This window comes from Phymastichus coffea, unplaced genomic scaffold (genome assembly GCF_024137745.1).
Source record: "Phymastichus coffea isolate CEN01 unplaced genomic scaffold, Cenicafe_Pcof_1.1 PCOF00004, whole genome shotgun sequence".
NCBI classification, from domain to species: Eukaryota; Metazoa; Arthropoda; class Insecta; order Hymenoptera; family Eulophidae; genus Phymastichus; species Phymastichus coffea.
Genome location: NW_026706815.1, coordinates 3,185,837 through 3,201,582, shown reverse-complemented (window position 1 = coordinate 3,201,582; position 15,746 = coordinate 3,185,837). Strand labels below are relative to the sequence as shown.

Below are 15,746 nucleotides of genomic sequence, written 5' to 3'. Positions count from 1 at the left end.
TAAAATGAGTGATTTACAATTAAGTAATCAATGATCTCAAATGTCCTGATGAATCTTTTCAAATCTCCTCAAACTTCCAGTTTACTACTGAAAACTCCTCAAAGTTCGTTTTGCGTGCTTTGTAATCATTCATCAAGAAATTTGAGACTCTTCATTATTTTGTTATAAATCACTGCATTCAACTTTCTAATTTCGTAAGTTGGCCTAAGGCTATGCTCAAAGTGTCTATTGAAAACTATAAAAGTTTATAAGATTTATCTTAAGTTCAATCTTTTATTCGCATCATGAGAAATTGTTTCAAAAATTCAGGTGTAATACATCCGAAAGTGTATCAAACTTCCTAGTTTCAAAGTTCCGTATGTAGGTCTGAAGCTATGCTCAAAGTTCCATATGTTGTTCTGAAGTCATTCTCAAAGTTCCTACCGAATGCTGTGGAAGTTTGAGGATAGGCTTCAAACTACCGGATTAGGTTCAAACTTCTAGTCGCATGCTTTGAAATCGCCTCAAAGTTCCGGATATTATATATAAACAAGAGTCCTTCGCCGCCGTCGCGAGCATCAATCAGTGGTGTGCACTGCTTTACTGTGCTAGACTACCTGCTGCACGCATATCGGCGAAGTAGGGAGAGAGAGAATGTGCGAACAGGCGAAAACCGGCATTTGTTGTTTTTCTACCAGAGCGGGGAGATGATACGTACTTTTTCTAACAAAAAACTAAGTGATTCGAGAAGCCAGAAGAATTCAAGAGGAAAATACAGCGACGAGAAGCAATGAACACATCATATCGCCAAGGCCAACAGCGGAAACGTTTGAAGGCTACGTCTGAGTGGAGCGGCATCGGCCTTCTTTCTATGCGATCGGCCCACTCATCCTCGGCGATCCACTCTATCAGCGATAGCCGTATCTTTCGGCAGTTTTTTTGGTCTTTGTCAAGTAATGTCGCGTACATCGGTCCGCGGCGCTGAAATAACGAAGCCGTGCGGTCGCGTTCCTTTTATTGTCCTATCATTCCGCGTAACCACCTTAGCTGCACCTCTGTTTACGCTAATAAATTCCTTCTCTCTTGATACAGCGTTAACAATAAATACAGCTCCCGACAAATATATGTAAATTCATTTGTAGGAAATGAAGTACTAAGGAGATCAGTTAATAAAACCTCGTATGCTGCAATAAAGTGTTCGCTTGATTTTCCCGTTTCCCACTTCCGGTAAGTCGATGAAATGAGTGCCGAACCTGATTCCCGTTTGCGCGCACATTGTACGATTCGTGTACGACTTTTCAAACTGGCCATTTTGCTGCGAGAAAACGTATGCGCGCACACACTTTAACAGGTGGCAATCAAAGTGAGTCGGCGATATAGGAATCGACGACGAAGGTGATAGACGAATGATTTATTCATCGTAATAGAAAGCACACCGCATTACTATATTTATTTATTTATTTATTTATTTATCAGAGTATATATACATTAATTACATAATCGCAATAAACATACATACATTACACAACTAATAAATTATGTAATCCAGCAGAGGAAACAATATTCCTGTTTGCCAGTCTGGACATAATTAAACTTAAAAACTAATAAAATGAAATAAAAGTAATGAAAACAGAAAATATATTTGTATAGTCAGCTTGAAATTTGATGATCAAGTGAAGCAAACTACTATAATTTAATGACTGTACTTCACAATACTATACACTTATCACCAAAATCGAATGAGCATTGTTTTGACTGTAGTTCCGTTGCTATAAGTTGCTTTTCTATCACTTGCATGGCAGATTTTCTCTATGTGATTAAGTCTGGCCGGGCATGTAAATTCTACTGCACATGTGACCCTATAATGGGGAAGCATGCTTTGATGTTGTTGAAAAGAGTAGCACTTACAGTTTGATGTAAAGACTATATCATCAACAACTATTATATCTCTGTGCTTAGGTTGAAATTTTAGTCCGTAAATGGAATTGGTATAAATTTAAGTACCTTGTACTCCTCTGCTAAAGTAAAGAATAGCTTTATTGTTGCCTAAATAATTGATATCACCATGAGTCATTCTAATGTAATTTGGTTGTTCTATTGCACTGCCCGCGGCTGACTCAATTTTGTTTGTTATTACTTTAATGTTGTTAGCTTCAGCCATTTGATCTATAATATCAAAAACCATTTCTATAGGATTATATTTTGTAATGTTTTCATCAGGTGATGATTCTGGTTCTGAGTGTAATACTTTTAAAACTGTTATTGGTTTAAAACCCTGAATGTAGGGTTTATAGGAGTCGTCATTGTTTGTATCTAGTATAGTTTTACTGGTTGTTAAATTATATGATTCAGTGAATTTGTTAGTTAGCTTAATTATGTTTTCCATTTCTTCAGTTAGTCTGTTTAGTATTTTTTTATAATTGTAAATAGTCATTCTTGAGTGTGATCTATTATGAAGTTTACAATTACACTGCCGTCCATATTTATTTGCCCACCCAGAGAAAAAATTACATAAAATTAAAAGTTTTGTTACTAAGGAAGTATTCACCCTATCGAAGCCTCCGGGAGCTCATTTTGTAGGTTCTGGCGAGTACTTTAAGATACATGTCCTCCCGAATCGATTAATAATTTTTTTCCATGTTTTATCAAGACATAAAGGTAAGTAAAAAATCAAAAATTTTTTGCCCACTTTTAAGTCCGAACATTTTTATGGGAAAAATTTCCACGATAAATCTAAAAGGAGTATTTCGAAGCTTGTTCGAAGAGCTTTCGAATGCGAGGTAGCAGGATGTTTTTTCATAATTAGCTTAAAAGTTACAGACGTTTGAAAGAAAAAAAAACACTTTTTTTCGAGAATTATTATTTTGGTACCATCTACTCGCATGGAAAAACTTTACTCGGAAAAAACGTGTAATTTGTAGCGTAGAATCAACCTAAATTTTCTCAGATTTATTTCGTAAAATTTTTTTTCCTACATTTTGGAGTCGATTATTGTACGACTTTGTGGTATTCTGTAATAACTGGAATACTTTATTATAGATTGAAATGATCATTTTCTTAACAAGGAACAATAAAAAAATCAATAGTATAGAAAATATCAAATATTCAGTTTTTATTAGTCCATTATCGAAATAAATATAATAAATAAATAAATTATCAATCCATACGTTTTAATAGCTTTAGAAATTCATGTTTCTTGGTAGTAATAATAATAGTAATAATAATAATATATATATGTATATATAAATATTAAGAGAAACATCTAAACAGTCAAGTCACTCCTAATAACATAACAATATGAGAATCTCACAAAAAATTATCTATTTGAATTTGATTGAACTATAAAATTATAATACTGTAATTAAATGTTTTTTTCATCAAAATGCCAACCTTTGTTCTTGATAACTGCTTTGCAGATTCTTGGCATTCTCAGGATCAAATTTTCCAAGGTGGAAGCTGGAATCTTTTTCCATTCTTCTTGCAGGATCGTCCATAAATGTTCTCTAGACGTAGGGCAAATTTTCCGTACTGCTCGGTCGAGTTCTTCCCATAATAATTCAATAGGATTCAGATCAGGTGATTGAGGAGGCCATGTCATGACTTGTAGTATTTGCCGGTTCTGCAAGCTCTCCAAATAATTTTTACAAATGTTCGAGGTATGTTTCGGATCATTGTCCTGTTGGAAAATAAAATTGGGACCGAGCAGACGTCTTCCAGAAGGCACTACGTTCCTTTGAAGTATACTTTTGTATTTTTCTTTATTTAATATTCCTTCAATTCGGATGCAATCCCCTACTCTGGACCCTCCAAAACATCCCCAAACCATCACAGATGTGTTTGACAGAAGGTACAATGCACTCCCGAGAATGACTCTCATTCTTGCGCCTCCTAACATAAACTTTTCTTTTTGAACCAAAAACTTCAAATTTCGATTCGTCACTCCACAATACTTTCCTCCAATCGTTCACAGTCCAATCCTTATGCTCTTTGGCCCATTTCAATCTCTTAGCCACATTTACTTTTCTTAAAAGTGGTTTTTTGACTGCTATTCTTCCATGAAGCCCTTTTTCTGCGAGCCTTCGTTTGACTGTAGTGACACTAATCGATTTACCAATACTTTTACTTACTTCTGATGATAATTCTACAGCTGTTAGGCGGCGATTTCGAGTACTCAAGTGAACTATATTATCATCTTGTTTCTTCGTCGTTTTCCTCGGTCTGCCTGCATTTTTTCTTGTGGTCACTGTGCCAAATTTTAAAAACTTTTTTACGTTATAATCAACCGTACGCCGTGATAACTTGAGCGTTTTAGCTATATCCCTATTGCTCTTTCCGATTTTGTGAAGAGCCACGATCTCACTACGGCTCTCTATTGATAAATTCGCAGTTTTTCCCATGCTGGCGACTAAAGAGATTGTATGAATGAACTGGCAGTTTATTAACTGAGTTTACCTAGAGTATCACGGTGTCATCGTATGTTTATAAACAAAGCTGAATTACGCTTGAAGTGAAGTGACCAATTCTTAGAGTCTATCTTATTTTTATGATTCCGAAAGAATTCAACGTTGTTGATTCACTGGATATGATTTTATATTACTTATACTTTGTAATTTAGAGATGATAAAAACCTTTTGTGATAATTTTCTTGCTGTATTTATGAAAATTCCTAGATTGCTTTCGGCTTCAAAGAATTGAAAAACCGTAGAAAATAAAAATAACGATTTTTTCATTCATGGAATACCACAAAGTCGTACAATAATCGACTCCAAAATGTAGGAAAAAAAATTTTACGAAATAAATCTGAGAAAATTTAGGTTGATTCTACGCTACAAATTACACGTTTTTTCCGAGTAAAGTTTTTCCATGCGAGTAGATGGTACCAAAATAATAATTCTCGAAAAAAAGTGTTTTTTTTTCTTTCAAACGTCTGTAACTTTTAAGCTAATTATGAAAAAACATCCTGCTACCTCGCATTCGAAAGCTCTTCGAACAAGCTTCGAAATACTCCTTTTAGATTTATCGTGGAAATTTTTCCCATAAAAATGTTCGGACTTAAAAGTGGGCAAAAAATTTTTGATTTTTTACTTACCTTTATGTCTTGATAAAACATGGAAAAAAATTATTAATCGATTCGGGAGGACATGTATCTTAAAGTACTCGCCAGAACCTACAAAATGAGCTCCCGGAGGCTTCGATAGGGTGAATACTTTCTTAGTAACAAAACTTTTAATTTTATGTAATTTTTTCTCTGGGTGGGCAAATAAATATGGACGGTAGTGTACCTTGAACACATATGTATGTTCTAATATCTAGTAATGTGTTATTTGGGAAAATTGTATCCTCATGAACTTCCTATATCGGATACTCAATTCCATTTAGCCATTTTTCCAATGATATGAGTAAATTCTTAGAGTTGTATTTATCTTTCTTAGTTTTCTTACTCAGTGTAATAAATTATATGGGTTCTGTTGTATCCATAATTTGAGTTTTGTTTTTCTAGTATGTAAATTTTCTATTGATTTAAGTTCTTTAGGTAATTTGTTAAATAATGTAATAGCCCTAATATAACTGTTTTTCGTACTGATTTGTCTCAATCTTCTTGGTACTTGTAGGCAGTTGTTTCTTGTTTTTATTATTGTATATTATAGAAAGTTCATCATGATGGTACAGTAGTGATTCTAATGAGAAGGTTTTTCCTACATTAAGAGATTTTTTCTCAATGATGAATTTATTTTTATTAACTATTATAAGTAATCTGTTTAAACGAATGATTTAGTCTTATTCGTTGTAATAGAAAGCACTCCCCGTTACTATATATAGTTAGATATATATATAACATCTATCTTCAACCTACTAATTACTATAAATAACAGTAACCTATCCTTCTTTTCATTTAGTGATCTTCTGGAGTTTTTATTCTTCAAAAAATAATGAAAAAATCTTCATACAACATTTCAAAGATTTCAATAATTATGTCAAAATTAAAATCATAAAATGAAAAGATTTGTCCTATTGAAATCAAATTATGTTTCCTTGTTAACCAGAAACAAAAAGGGAGATTGCTACAGAGCATGTCCGGTGAAAGTCGCTGGTTCGAGCGCCTCTCATGGCCAAAGCATCGAACGTGCGTATAAAAGAATATAGGAGAAGCGAATATGCGTCTCAACGCGACATGGGGAACTAAGCGTACGTATGTTTTGTAGCAGCATGTGGATGTTAGCCAATAGGTGGAACAAAGAGCAACGCAAATTTGCACACTTGAAGACGATTGAAGACTTTGGCCAGCTTTTGACAATCGGTCAGCTTCTCAACGTTCTTGTCACCGGTTTGAGATCCGATCGAAGCAATTTTTTATTTTTTATATTATTTATTTTATTATTAATCGAAATAATTGTATAATACGTTAACTACATCCTTGACAGCTTATTTCATCTCGAGTCCCTACGCCTCTCGATTAACATATGCGACATTCATGATAAGTGCACTCAATACTTCGATAGCCGAGATGGCTAATGCTCGTATCGCATTTCTTTGTTTTTGCTGTTTCTGGTTTTGCCGAAGCCTTTTTTTTCTTTTTATAAAATTAATCACTTTTATTGAAATCTATTTTTTCAAGTGTACTTTGCGCGCTCTTATCTTATTTATATTAATATTCAATTTGATAATTGAATTAAATCATAACAGTTGTAGCCTAATTGAAGGAAAAAAGACGCTATATACGTGATAAAATTTTCTATCATTTCAAATATGTTAAAAAAACTAAACAATTCCATCATATCCGTATTGTAAATCGTGAAAAAATAAAAGGTACGTATTTTTTGTTTTTCCGATGAATAAAAAATCAGCTGAGATACAGCGTGGAAGAGTTGTCTCTGACGTCACGATAGCATAGACTGGATATCTGTATCATTGCAGGCAACTTTGCCACGCTGTAACTCGGTTAATTTTGTATAAATCTAAAAAAGAAAATATACGTAATTCTTATTTTTCAAGATTTACAATACGGATATAATAGAATTTTTTCGTTTTTTAAACATATTTATATGATTTACTGAAGTACCGGTTTAGCAGAATACTGAAAGACAAAAATGGCAAATAACAATATCAAAAACAGATGTTTTCGTTTGAAAAAAATTTGTCATTTATGTCCTTTACTAATCCTGCGACATTTCCAGATGTTTCCCTAACAACACATGTTTGACCTTTATTTTACTTCTACGGTTGTCCTTGACCTTGGACCTCGATACATATTTGAACGTAAAATTTTCCGCTCTTTCAATTACCGCTATGAAAAAGAGGGGTTTCCATTTAAAAAAAAAGTTGACATTGAAATAATCTTGAAGGTGAGGTTCAAGGTCAAACTCAAGATCACCATTGAATTCCTTGCAAAAAGTTACGAAACATCTGACCCTGACCTTTTTCAAAATACCTTACCTGAAAAAATACAGGACCGTTGCGGTACTTTTGTTATGCCCTATATATCAACATCCTAAGTATATATATATCATATACGAGGTTTTAATATTGATTAAAAATTATTGCAGAATAGATTTATAGTGACATGATGTCACGCCGACTTTTAACTATATAAGTGTCTATAACTTACGAAAAAAGATCGTTATCTAAATTATTTTAAGTATCAATTACTTTAGAATTTAATAAGCTTAATTCTGTCAAAGTTCAGCGAAATTCTAAAGAAACTTTCTATATTGCTTGTGGAAAGTATATAAGGAAAATTCACTTCTTATAAAGAATTACATAGAAACTACTAAATTTTAAGTTTTTAACTAAAAAAAATAATATATAAAGCTTTTTCAGAATTTCGCTAAATTTGCACAAAATAAATCTTATTCCATTCTGAAGCGATTCTTATGTTACAGTGCGGCAAAGGTGTCGCAATGATACGGATATCGTCCAGTCTATGCTAGCGTGATATGACAAGTAAATTTTCCATGCTGTATTTCAGTCAAGTTTCTATTAATCGGAAAAAGAAAAAATACGTACCTTTTATTTTTTTAAGATCTTCAAAGATGGCATACGAGGTCTGTCCGGAAAGTATCGGGCCTACGTTTATATCTTCGCGCCATAGTGTTCGAGCGACCTCTACCGGACAGAAACGTCAACAGTAAAGCTTCACGAATCTATTGGTTACTTACTGACACCTGCCGGACGTATAGTTCATGCGCAGCGTGTCTTTGTTTATAGTGCCTTTTTCGCGTTCGTCGGATTTTGATATTGTCAAAAATGACTGAAAAACAAGATCAACGAATTTGCATCAAATTTTGCTTTCAACTTGGAAAAACGAGTTTGGAAACTATTGAAATGATGCAAAAGGCATTCGGAAGCGAATGTATGAGCAAAACACGTATAAAAGAGTGGTATAAACGGTTCAAGGATGGTCGCACTTCTGTCGATAGTGATTCTCATTCCGGCCGACCTTCGACGACAAAAACCGCAGATAATATTGAACGGGTGCGACTTGCAATCGAACAAGATCGTCGTATGACTGTACGAGAACTAGAAGAAGACCTTGGGATACGAAAAACTATCATCATTTCAGAAATTTTAACCGATAATTTAGGAATGAAACGCGTGTGTGCGAAATTCATCCAAAAATTGCTCACAGCAGAGCAGAAGAACATTCGCTTAGAAATCGCTCTGGACAGTCTGGAAATGGTCAATAATGATGATAATGTGCTTAGAATAGTTATTACAGGTGATGAATCATGGGTTTATGGTTATGATCCTGAAACAAAACAACAATCTCCACAGTGGAAGCATTCTGAATCGCCAAGACCAAAAAAAGCACGTCAAAGTCGGAGCAATGTTAAGTCAATGTTGATTGTTTTTTTCGATTGTGAAGGTGTTGTACATCATGAATATGCACCAACAGATCAAACAATCAATAAAGAATACTACGTTCAAATTTTAAAACGTTTGCGTGATGCAGTAAGAAGAAAACTCCCCAAATTTTCCAACCAATTAAGTTAAGAAAATTTGAGTTCTTCCTGATCAAAAATGACAAAGATTTTCGAGTGGGAGTCTCTTGCGAAAAATATAAAAGGGAGCTTTTCAAGAAAATTATGCAGTTATTCTTCTAATTTAGTTCGTGCAACCATTTCAAATTCGTTAGCTATTTTTCAAGTTCGTCCAGCTTAGTTAGTTTTAGTTATTCTTTCCAGTGTGTGTGTGGGAAACTAAGATAAAAGTGAGTAAGGAAAATCAAATAAAATTTTTTTCATCCTAACTTCTTTCTACATTCTTTTCTCTCCTTATTCTTTCCTATTTTAGTTTCGCGTACGGTTTGTTCTTTTAGATAGTTACACTCGATTGCCAAGCGTGTGGTCGAGTGCATATTAGATAGGCCCCCCCTTTACGTTATTTTATTGCCAAGAGTGTGGTAAAATAATGCGAAACATTGCTATATTGCCAAGCGTGTGGTATAGTAAAGCTTTGATCCTCCGTCGCCGAAAAAAGAATTTCCCGTGATAGTGATGACGTACGTCCCGGTTATTTTCCGTAAGGATAGACCAAAAAAGTGCGCCTGAGAATTGTTTCATCAACCGACGTTACACTTGTATGAGAAATTTTCTTGAAAATTGACACGTTTTTTCAACTTTTTATAACTTTGTAAATAAACATCCTAGAAAAAAGTGTATATAAAAGAAAATGTTTCTTTTTTCATGTAGAATACTGTAGAATTTTTTCAGATTAAAAAAAAATATTTTTTTTTATCCATCTTTCTATGATCGGTCAAAAAAAAAAGTAAAATATTTATCTGCAACGTAAAATTGTCTTGTAAAATAAAAATTGTATATTTCAAAAACTTGTTGTTCCCATTTTTTTTCCTCACAAGAACGTTGTTTTTCAATTATTTTTCATCGCTGTTTTTATAGCCGGTGCAAAAAAAAAATATATATTATACAGGAAACGGTAGTGAGTATACGTGTGTGTGTTCACACCCAGTTATCACAGGCTTATTTAGTAGATACTCAACACGCTGTATACTCAGGTGTTTACAAATAAAGTTATATACGAACGCTCACCATATGAAATGTGGTATCTTCTTAAATATTTCTATGTCTACGATTATGAGCAAACTAGTCGATCGCGAGCCTTTCAAGTGTGAACAACTGTTTGTATAATGTGCAGTGAACATGGCAAAATCGAAAAATTTGTCCGTTCGTGAACGTAATAAGATCATTGCCCTTCATGAACTGCAAATGAGTAATCACGATATTTCAAAGTAGTTGAAAATCGACAGGCGCACAGTGGCTTATAATATTAAAAAGGTCTGTACATCTGGAATTGTCGAAAATAGGCAACGCAAACCAAGCAGAAAAACTACTGCCAAAGAAGATGACTACATTTGTCGAACAAGTTTGCGTAATCAAAAAGCCACTGCTTCTGAACTTACCGCAGATGTCAACAAACATTTAGAAAAACCTGTGAGTGTGAGTACGGTAAAGAGACGTTTGCGAGAGAAAGGACTTTTTGGTCGAGTTGCCGTTAAGAAGCCACTTCTACGATGTGTAAATAAAAAGAAACGCTTACAGTGGGCAAAAAGTCATAAAAATTGGACTATTTCTGATTGGAAAAATGTTCTGTGGTCTGTCGATTCAAAATTTGAAATTTTTGGAAGTAGAAGGAGAGTGTATGTAAGAAGACGGGTTGGTGAGAAATATAATAGTGATTGTTTAGTTCCATATGTGAAGCATGGTGGTGGTTCAGTTATGGTATGGGGTTGTTTTGCTGGATCAAAAGTAGGTGATATTGTGAAAATTGATGGAATCTTAAAGAAAGAAAGTTACAAAAACATTCTACAAAGGCAAGCTGTAACATCAGTATTTCGACTAGTGGGAGCACAGTTTGTGTTTCAGCAAGATAACGGTCCAAAACATACATCCAAATTATGTAAAAATTATCTTTCAAATTTAGAAAGGAAAAAATAGTTGAAATTTATGCAATGGCCAGGCCAGTCACCTGATTTGAATCCCATTGAACTGCTATGGGAAGAGCTCGATCGAACAGTGAGAAAATTTTGCCCAAGCTCTGCAACTAATTTATGGGAAATTTTACAAAGAGAATGGAACAATCTCCAAGAAACAACATTGGACTAACTAGTCGCAAGGATGCCAAGAATATGCAAAGCTGTTATCAAGCATAAAGGAAGGCACTTTGATGAAAAAAAAAGTTTAATTGTTACGTGTAACTATTGTTACGTGTTATTGTTATAAGACGGTGCATTTATTTATTCTAATTTTATTTATTTCGAATGATATTTAGCAAAAAATTTGGTTCATCGTTCTGTCGCATTTGGTTACTTTTGTCTATTTTTTGTTGTCTATTTCTATGTTATGACATCCTTCTAAAAACACGCTAGAATCAAATCTAGAGTGAAATAGCAGATAATCTTCAAGTTTTAGGCTCAATGAAACTTATGTAAAGTTATTATTTCAAATAAATAACTTTCCAGATTAAGCATGTATTTTCATTTGAATCATGACATATCATTATTCTTATTGAAAAACAGCGTTCTTGTGAGGAAAAAATGGGAATAACTAGTTTTTGAAATTTATAATTTTTATTTTACAAGAAGACAATATCACGTTGCAGATGAATATTTTACTTTGTTTTTTTTTTGAACGACCATAGAAAGATGTATAAAAAAAATATTTTTTTTAATCTGTAAAAATTCTACAGTATTCTACATGAAAAAAGAAACATTTTCTTTCATGTACACTTTTTTTTAGGATGTTTATTTACAATGTTATAAAAAGTTGAAAAAACGTGTCAATTTTCAAGAAAATTTCTCATGCAAGGGTCATATTTGATGGACAAAATTTTTTGACGAGTGATTTGGATAGGGTTTGGAAAAAGGAAGAAAATGCTGTGCTCAAAATTTTCGTGAGATTTTTTCCCTAGAATTGGTAAGTTATCAAAGATAGACTGAAAATTTCGGAAATTTTGTTACGTCTCGTGCATCAACTACGAATAGCTAATGAATGAGACGTTCCAATATGTTGACTAGTGGTTGGATATGTCTCACTTATAATAAATGTATGTGGAAACGTATGTCTGATAATTGTACTACCTTGATAATCGTAGCTTTTAATTGTTGATAAAATGTAGCAGGCTCTAACTGCTTGTTGAATTGTATGAGTGTAGCAGGCTCTAACTGCTTGTTGAATTGAATAAATGTAGCAGGCTCTAACTGCTTGTTGAATTGTTTAAATGTAGCAGGCTCTAACTGCTTGTTAAATTGAATAGGATAGGTTGTTGAATAATACTTGCACGATATTACTTTGTAACAGTCGCGAGTTTATTAAGTAAAATGATCACCAATTGTCGGACCGGTGTGTACGGAGTTGAGTCTTACAGGTACTTATTGACTGACTGACGGACTACTGATCAACTGACTGAGTAATTTGTTCATTGCTTTTTATATCTTTTATAGCTCTTGTCAGGTCAGTATTGCGATATTGTGTGACATTTTGTTTTCGCTGATTATAAATTCTTGCGTTTTGGTGACTTAGTTTCGGAGTTTGTTTCGACAGCTTTTTGCTGTCGTGTGAATAGTTTAGCAGTTTTGAATGTGCATATGTTACAAAAAGGATGCGTCGTAAGGCTTAATTTCGGAGAGTCATTTACCTCGTGTTTAGTTAGCTTTTTGCTGACGTGCGAATAGTTTAGTAGCTTTGAATTTCGCGAATGTGCATTTTATAAAAAGGATGCGTCGTAAGACGTAACATTTTCATTGATGAATATTCGATTGAAAAAATTAGAAAACCGATTTCATAAATTTTCCGATGTATACTATTCGAAAGCTCTTGAAAAGAGCTTTCAAATGCGCTCCCGCTCGTCTCTCTACGTTGATTCTGACCAAAAATATGAAACTTCCAAGTTCAAGCAATTTTGCTCGAGGGGGGGTAAAAGTGACTGACCGGCAATGTACGTTGTCTTCATTCATGCACTTTATTATAACTGTATCTTTATTTTTATTTATATGTAACGTCATAGTTTGTAGTGTTTTATCCTTGGTACTCAATGGGTACATTGGTAATAATGGGCTACAACGTTTTGAAGATTAGTATTGTCGTTATTATTTGTTTTTTTAACTATTAATCTTGATACTCTTTTTGCAGTAGGTATTATGATAACTTCAGCATATGAATTTTTGAATAGTGTTGTAATTTTATTTTGTTTTTCGTTCAGTGATTGGTTTTTTTCTTTTGTTTCATTATGTAGTTCTTTTAATAACTTGTTTTCAATTTTAAGAGCTTGCAGTTTTTCGAAATTTTCATATGTTGTTGTTTTCATAATTTGTCTATATTCTATTTGTTTTTCGTGTATGATTTCATTTAATATTCCTTGTTTTATCTTTTCTCTACTTACAAGTTTGAGTTGAGCTATCAGTTGTCTTGCTTCCTCACTCAAGTTACTACATGGTAGATTGATAGGCTAGGTTAGGATGATCTCGACAGACCACGAATGACACTTTTGAACACGAATTCACTAGTGCAATCGAAATTCTCACACCATACGCAAACCACTACACCAACTTTTGAAAACGGATAAAATTTATAATATTTGTGTAGAGTCGAGTGGTTTCGAACCGTACAACGTCATGATGACGAAATGAATATTATATTGATCAGTTTATGTTTCTTTAGTCTGGTAGAGGTGATCATTGCCGTGAAAAGTTTGCTTAAAATCTTTGAAAATTATCCCTCCCCCCCCAAAAAAAATTACATAAATAAATAAAAATACTAATGGCTTCACATTTCGTAACAGCATTTCGCTTATATGGCTTCCAACCTCCTCAGGTCTGAATTAAAGAAAACGTACAAAAGTTACAATTGAAAATGAGAAGGTGATGCGGTTATCAAAACAATATTGTACAATATTATAAAACATACCAATAAACTAAACTATATCATTTTTTTAACGTTGGTGTGTTTCATAATTTTGTACAATAATGTATAGATAACCGTAGTTTTCTCTAATTTTTAATTTATCTTTTGTACGTTTTTTTCACTTAAGATCTAAGAAGGTTGGAAACTATACCAGTGAAATGTTATTACGAAAGATGGAGCCATTTTTATATTTATTTATTTTTGTAATTTTTTTGGATCACTCTTAAGAATCTTTGTTATTTACTTATAACTTCATATTTATTTCTATTTTTGATACATAGTTCCTCTAAAAATTGAACAAAGGCATTGATACTTTAATTTTATAACATTTAAATATTAGAATACAGTATTTTTTTAAATTAATACTTTTTTTATATAATAAAATCTTCAATTTCTTTCAGAGTGGAGTTCCAAGAACTGGATATCGAGGAATAGTTACTTTTTATTACAAAAAACGAAGAGTATATTTGGCTCCGAATAAGAACTGGTCTGGATACGATATATCTTGGAGTTAAACTATTTAATTTATAAAATCCTTGGCGCTGGTCGCATCACAGATAAGAAAGAATTTATGAACCTTTGAATTTCTTAATAAATATTCAATAAAAATTTTATTTATCGTCAAATGATTCTTTGGTAGATATTTTTAAGCTACTTTGCGGATTTTATCCTCCATGATTTATGTATTAAAATTTTTTAATTTTTGCTAAAATGTATACAACTCAAATAAATATACTTCGAAATTGAATTAAATGAGTGACGTCCCAACAAAAATTGTTAAGTTTAAATTTGATAGAATTTACTTTGAGATAAGATTTTTATTATTTGAGATTATGAGATTTTTATTAATATTCTTTTTTGAATGTATCATATGTACCAAAATTAAAAGTTAATTGAAACCCCTAAAATTCATAATACGTAGTTAATCTGTTTTCATAAAAATCTTACGCTGTAATATCAAAATAGTCTGTATCTAATACTTCTAAAGTAAATATTTTATAATATTTGCAACGGTAGTCGATTCAATTAATCGAACCGTTCGCGATTCTGATTCTCGCGCGTTACTACGAACAATTAAGAGAGAGAGGGGGCTCGCGATCATTTGAATAAACAGTTACGCCTCAGCTTTTACGCGAGTTAACCGACGATATTGTTTTGCACCGTGTTTCGCCGTTATTAAAGACTTTCTGGGACAATTACGTGCGTGAGTGCAACGAAGGTATTGTAGCAGCAATTAGCAGCAGTGCAGAAGCAGTATTGCAGCAGATTAAAGGCAGAGTGAGACAGCGCAGCTGATAAATAGGAGGGCAGTGGCAGTTGATATATTTCATCAACAATTACGGCTGATCACCGTAATTGCACTGCAGGGTAGGTGCACCTCCCGTAATTATTGCGTGACAAAATACATTTGGTATTTTGTCAAACTAGATAACGATTTTTTGTATTCGCGCCGAGCGTTAGTTCGCGGTAAATTTTGAATCTTTGCTCTCTCTCTCTCTCTCTCCCTCTCTCTCTGCCGGTGAGTAACGACACGTACTATCTATGTTCTCCGCAAACCTTCAATAATTTAAATATTTCTACGCATCTCTTGAGCGGCACATCTGGCAGGTGAGATCATCTGGTTGGCCTCCTTCACGCTGGAATAGATTTCCTAGTTTAAACCTAAAATAAACAGGCCACTGGTTGATTTTCATTTCTGCTCTCACAACCTAACCTCACTTGTCAACTCAAATCAAGACACACACCTTCCATTGGCTTACTTGCTCACCATGGAGAACGAGCCTGCACCAAGAAATCAGCATTTTTACAAGCTACTTTAATCAACATGCACTCCAGCTTTATTTACGGCTA

At 33.4% G+C, this 15,746-nt stretch overlaps 1 protein-coding gene across 3 annotated transcripts in view; it reads left to right on the top strand.

Moving 5' to 3' along the window:
- Positions 1 to 14,654, top strand: part of LOC131666716 (alpha-1,3-mannosyl-glycoprotein 2-beta-N-acetylglucosaminyltransferase) — a 651,543-nt gene extending 636,889 nt beyond the window's left edge. The window contains exon 9 of one of the 3 annotated variants that reach the window (XM_058939594.1): positions 14,297 to 14,654. In XM_058939594.1, the coding sequence (XP_058795577.1) occupies positions 14,297 to 14,330 (34 nt within the window). In that variant the 3' untranslated portion in view covers positions 14,331 to 14,654. Of the gene's footprint in view, positions 1 to 6,023; positions 6,132 to 14,296 lie in introns of those variants that run through there. The other 2 variants (XM_058939578.1, XM_058939586.1) reach the window with 2 other exon arrangements.
- Positions 14,655 to 15,746: the final 1,092 nt, after the last annotated feature.